This window comes from Triticum dicoccoides, chromosome 1B, assembly GCF_002162155.2.
Source record: "Triticum dicoccoides isolate Atlit2015 ecotype Zavitan chromosome 1B, WEW_v2.0, whole genome shotgun sequence".
Taxonomy (NCBI): Eukaryota; Viridiplantae; Streptophyta; class Magnoliopsida; order Poales; family Poaceae; genus Triticum; species Triticum dicoccoides.
In genome coordinates, this window is record NC_041381.1 from 131,345,505 (window position 1) to 131,349,389 (window position 3,885).

Consider the following 3,885-nt stretch of genomic DNA (forward strand, 5'->3'; position numbering starts at 1 on the left):
AATACTCCCAGTTTCCCACCAATACAAATTAGTGGTTATAATTATGTTGAGCATGACATTATTATGGAACCAAAGTAAACTTAGTAAAGGGTAATCTCCCTAGCTAAAGTTGCTGCTTCAACTGGAAGAAAAACTTAGTTCTCTTGAATCAAATAAACTACCACAACATGGCCTCCAAACATGAAAAAGAAACAATTGCCTGTATGCAACCAGTATATTCGAATTTTAAATAATGGCCGAAGTTCCTTTTGTTGTTCAAAGATGCCTCCAGAGCTTGAACTAGGATCAGTTCGACCTTAGCTGCACATCCCTCCTCTTTCGGTAGTATAATTGATCCCACCGATTAAATCAAACAACTCCTGAAAGTACTACTACTTTGCAGGAAGAATATCTCTGGTATACATTCTAGTGATATTATTCCCCCATTTCCGGCCAATGTATCGAGGGATTTACATGTCAGCTCGCAGTAGTAAAAGTAGAACTAGACTTGGTGCAACCAGTCACACTCTGTCTTTGCGAAGCAACCGCTCTTCCTCCTTCACGCTTGCCTCTATCATCAGGCTGCTTTTGTTCCTCCTATTCTATTGACCTTTTGCGTTGTTATCTGTGTTTTTTTGTCTTAAGAGGAAACACCCAACGACATTTCGAATCTGATATATGTCAAAGAAGCAATTAAAAAAAACAGCAAACTGTCCTCTCCTCTCCAAACCCTAGAGAGGCAATTTCTGGGTGCTTTTGCGCAGCCACATCTCCTCCGTCAGTAGGTCGTCGCCCCCGCCCCTCCACTGAATTCGTCGTTGTGGGAGTATGGGAAGGTCATAATTTACCGGATGGAGCTGCAATTTTTCCGGCTTTGGGATTTTTAGTAGGGTTACGTGACGGCGTGCCGATGATGGTTGCGACAGGGTGAGGTGTGAGCTTGCGGCGTTTGTCGCGTGGTAGTGGCGGTGGCTTCCCTTGCATTTTTGTCCTCCAATATCCAGTCCACCACATCGGTGCGGCCTCGCGTGACGTCATGATGCATGTGAACTTTTCTGGAGGTTGGGATCTTGGATCTGTGGATCTTCCAACAACGACAGCTTTGGTGGTGTCTTCTCCAGGGTGCTGGTCCGACAGGACCATGACCTTAATGACCTCCCATCCATGATCAACAATGGCTAGCTAGCTCCGGCGATGGAGGCAGCGACGACGGCACACCATGGGTGGCGACTAGCTCACTTCATACCATGTTGTTGTTAGAAAAGCAAGAGAGACATATTTCTATTTAATGGGGACATAAATTCTTATACCTAAATCATCACTATGTTTTATGTTTTTTTTTGGCACATGTTTATGTTGGTGTATGTGTTCATGCCAAATTTCATGCAAAAGGAATATTTTGATGCTCTAGTGCTCTAAAAAAGAAACATTTGACTTATTTTGAAATTAGAGCTTATAGATATATGAAACTAGTATCATTATATATTTTCAAAATTGCGACACTTATTATGGATTGGAGGAAGTAGTATTTACTGATAATTGTAAAAATTAATAATATAAAATTTATATATTAATAAAGTGATTTATTATCAAAAAATTACCTTGACAGGATGGAAGGAGTCTTTTGCATCGTGCTTTTGGCCGTGAGGAAGACCAATTTTGCGCTGGCTGTGTTGGGAACGGCTGTGCCGAAGAATGATCTAGAAATAAGAAGGCAAAGCTCACTCTCCGGAGCAGAAGGATGGAGAAGAAGATTTTTTTTTTTTGAGGGAATATGGAGAAGAAGAATTACTACCAGCTGGTTCCGCCGTTGCGTGGGCTGGTCAGCGGTCAAAGGTGGACCGGCGGGGACGGAATCAGACACGCTGTTTTCTTAATCCGCTTGAGTTGTTTAATCGGGCGACACGCACGCGCGCGCCCCCCTCCTCCACTTTAGGCTTTACCAGTCCAAATCCTTAAGCTCATTGCGGCCTTAACCACAGTCGCCATTAGTCGCCGGCTCTCTCTCGATATTCATCCATCCCTATATAAACCCATCGATCCATCTTCCCTGTCTCAGTCTCCTCAAGCTACAGCCTGCCGGTCAATCACTACTACTCATATAGCCAGCCATCACCTGAAGCTTGATCGATCGAGCTCGACCTCATGGACATGGACAAGGAGTACTACAAGGCCTGCATGGGCATGGAGGCGCTGCCGATGAGCCCGGCCGGTTTTTCGGCGGTGACGACAGAGGTGACCATGGTGGTGGCGACAGCAAGCGAGGACGAGGGCGACCTGAAGAGGGGCCCGTGGACGGCGGAGGAGGACATGCTGCTCGTCGACTACATCTCCAAGCACGGCGAGGGGCGCTGGAACTCGCTCGCTCGATGCGCAGGTACTTAACATATTTCGTAATTTGTGCAACCGATAGCTAGATCGATAGCTAGTTAGTAGCAAGATCATGCATGTCACATCTGCTTTAATTTACTTCTTTCTGATCGATCACGTCGCAAGAGATAAGATGAGCTAGCGCTTTCCGTTGCCGTACCTAGCGTGTCGCTAAGCTATGTGCACTGATCACTTGCAGCTCATTATCCGCTTACGTCCCTCCTTAAGTTCTTTTTCGCTAATCTGGGCTTGGTTTGGACACGTCTAGGCCTGAGGCGCACTGGGAAGAGCTGCCGGCTCCGGTGGCTGAACTACCTCCGTCCCGACGTCCGGCGCGGCAACATCACGCCGGAGGAGCAGCTGCTGATACTGGACCTGCACTCCCGGTGGGGCAACCGCTGGTCCAAGATCGCGCAGCGCCTCCCGGGGAGGACGGACAACGAGGTCAAGAACTACTGGCGCACCAGGGTACAGAAGCACGCCAAGCAGCTCCACTGCGACGTCAACAGCGACCGCTTCCGCGACGTCGTCAGGCAAGTCTGGATGCCGCGCCTCCTCGAGCGCGTCCAGGCCGAAAGCTCCTCCGCCGCCGCCGCCGCTGCTGCAGGAGTGGGTGTTCCGGCGCTGACAAGGGCGATGAGCTCGCCGGCCGGTGCATCACAGTACCACTACCACTGCGTCGATCACGCGAGCAGCGGGGAGCCGAGCCGGAAGGTGGCGGTGACTATGAGCCCTGACACCTCGAGCACGCTCCGGTCTTCTCTGTCACCGGCGGAGACATCACACGGAGCCCATTTCCCAGCGTGGGGCGCTGCCACTGCCACGGCGAACGTTGATGGCTCGATGATGCAGTGCGCCGGACGCGAGGGTGGGGCCATAGGCGGCGATCAGTACGTCATCCACGGCGACAGCCTCAGCGGGAGCTGGTCGGAGCTCCTCGCCGCCACCGATATCCCGGACTTTGAGTTCGGAAATTTCGACGACAACTTGTGGAGCCTAGAGGACATTTACTGCTGACGATGAACTTAATTAGAGCGCCAAACTGAGCTCAAGAAAAATGATATTTGACAAGAGAAGGTGCATGAAAGGAAATTTGACAGGAAACTAATTCGTGTTCATAGAGTAATTAATCGCTAGTTTATTAGGGCTACATAGTATGCAAAAATGTGCATATTAAATATCTTCTTTAATTCTTCTACATGGCTAGAAGATTTGGATTGTTTTTGTGTGCTTATATGTAAAGTTTAAATCTTACATGAAAAAGCTAACTTGCATAGTAAGCATGCGAATTACAATGGTTCTGCCAAGTTAGCAAGGACACAAGTCTCTAAAACATCGTATATTTATGAATAGATTGAGTATTTTATACCCCCATACACTAACAAAAACTTAAATCTAGAGAAATCAAATTCAGAAGGGAACTATAAGCACGGATGACATATTGCATTGAAGCTTACTTAGTGTGATTATGTGTTTAAAAGTTGCTTTAAATCATTTTAAATCCATCCCTGCGATCGAACAAATATACTATTTTAA

At 47.6% G+C, this 3,885-nt stretch overlaps 1 protein-coding gene across 1 annotated transcript; it reads left to right on the forward strand.

Moving 5' to 3' along the window:
• The first annotated feature begins 2,011 nt into the window (after positions 1 to 2,011).
• Positions 2,012 to 3,491, forward strand: LOC119302615 (transcription factor MYB2-like). Its single transcript, XM_037579657.1, has 2 exons — positions 2,012 to 2,356; positions 2,618 to 3,491. The coding sequence occupies exons 1-2, from the start codon at positions 2,125 to 2,127 to the stop codon at positions 3,364 to 3,366; spliced, it is 981 nt and encodes a 326-aa protein (XP_037435554.1). The 5' UTR covers positions 2,012 to 2,124; the 3' UTR covers positions 3,367 to 3,491.
• Positions 3,492 to 3,885: the final 394 nt, after the last annotated feature.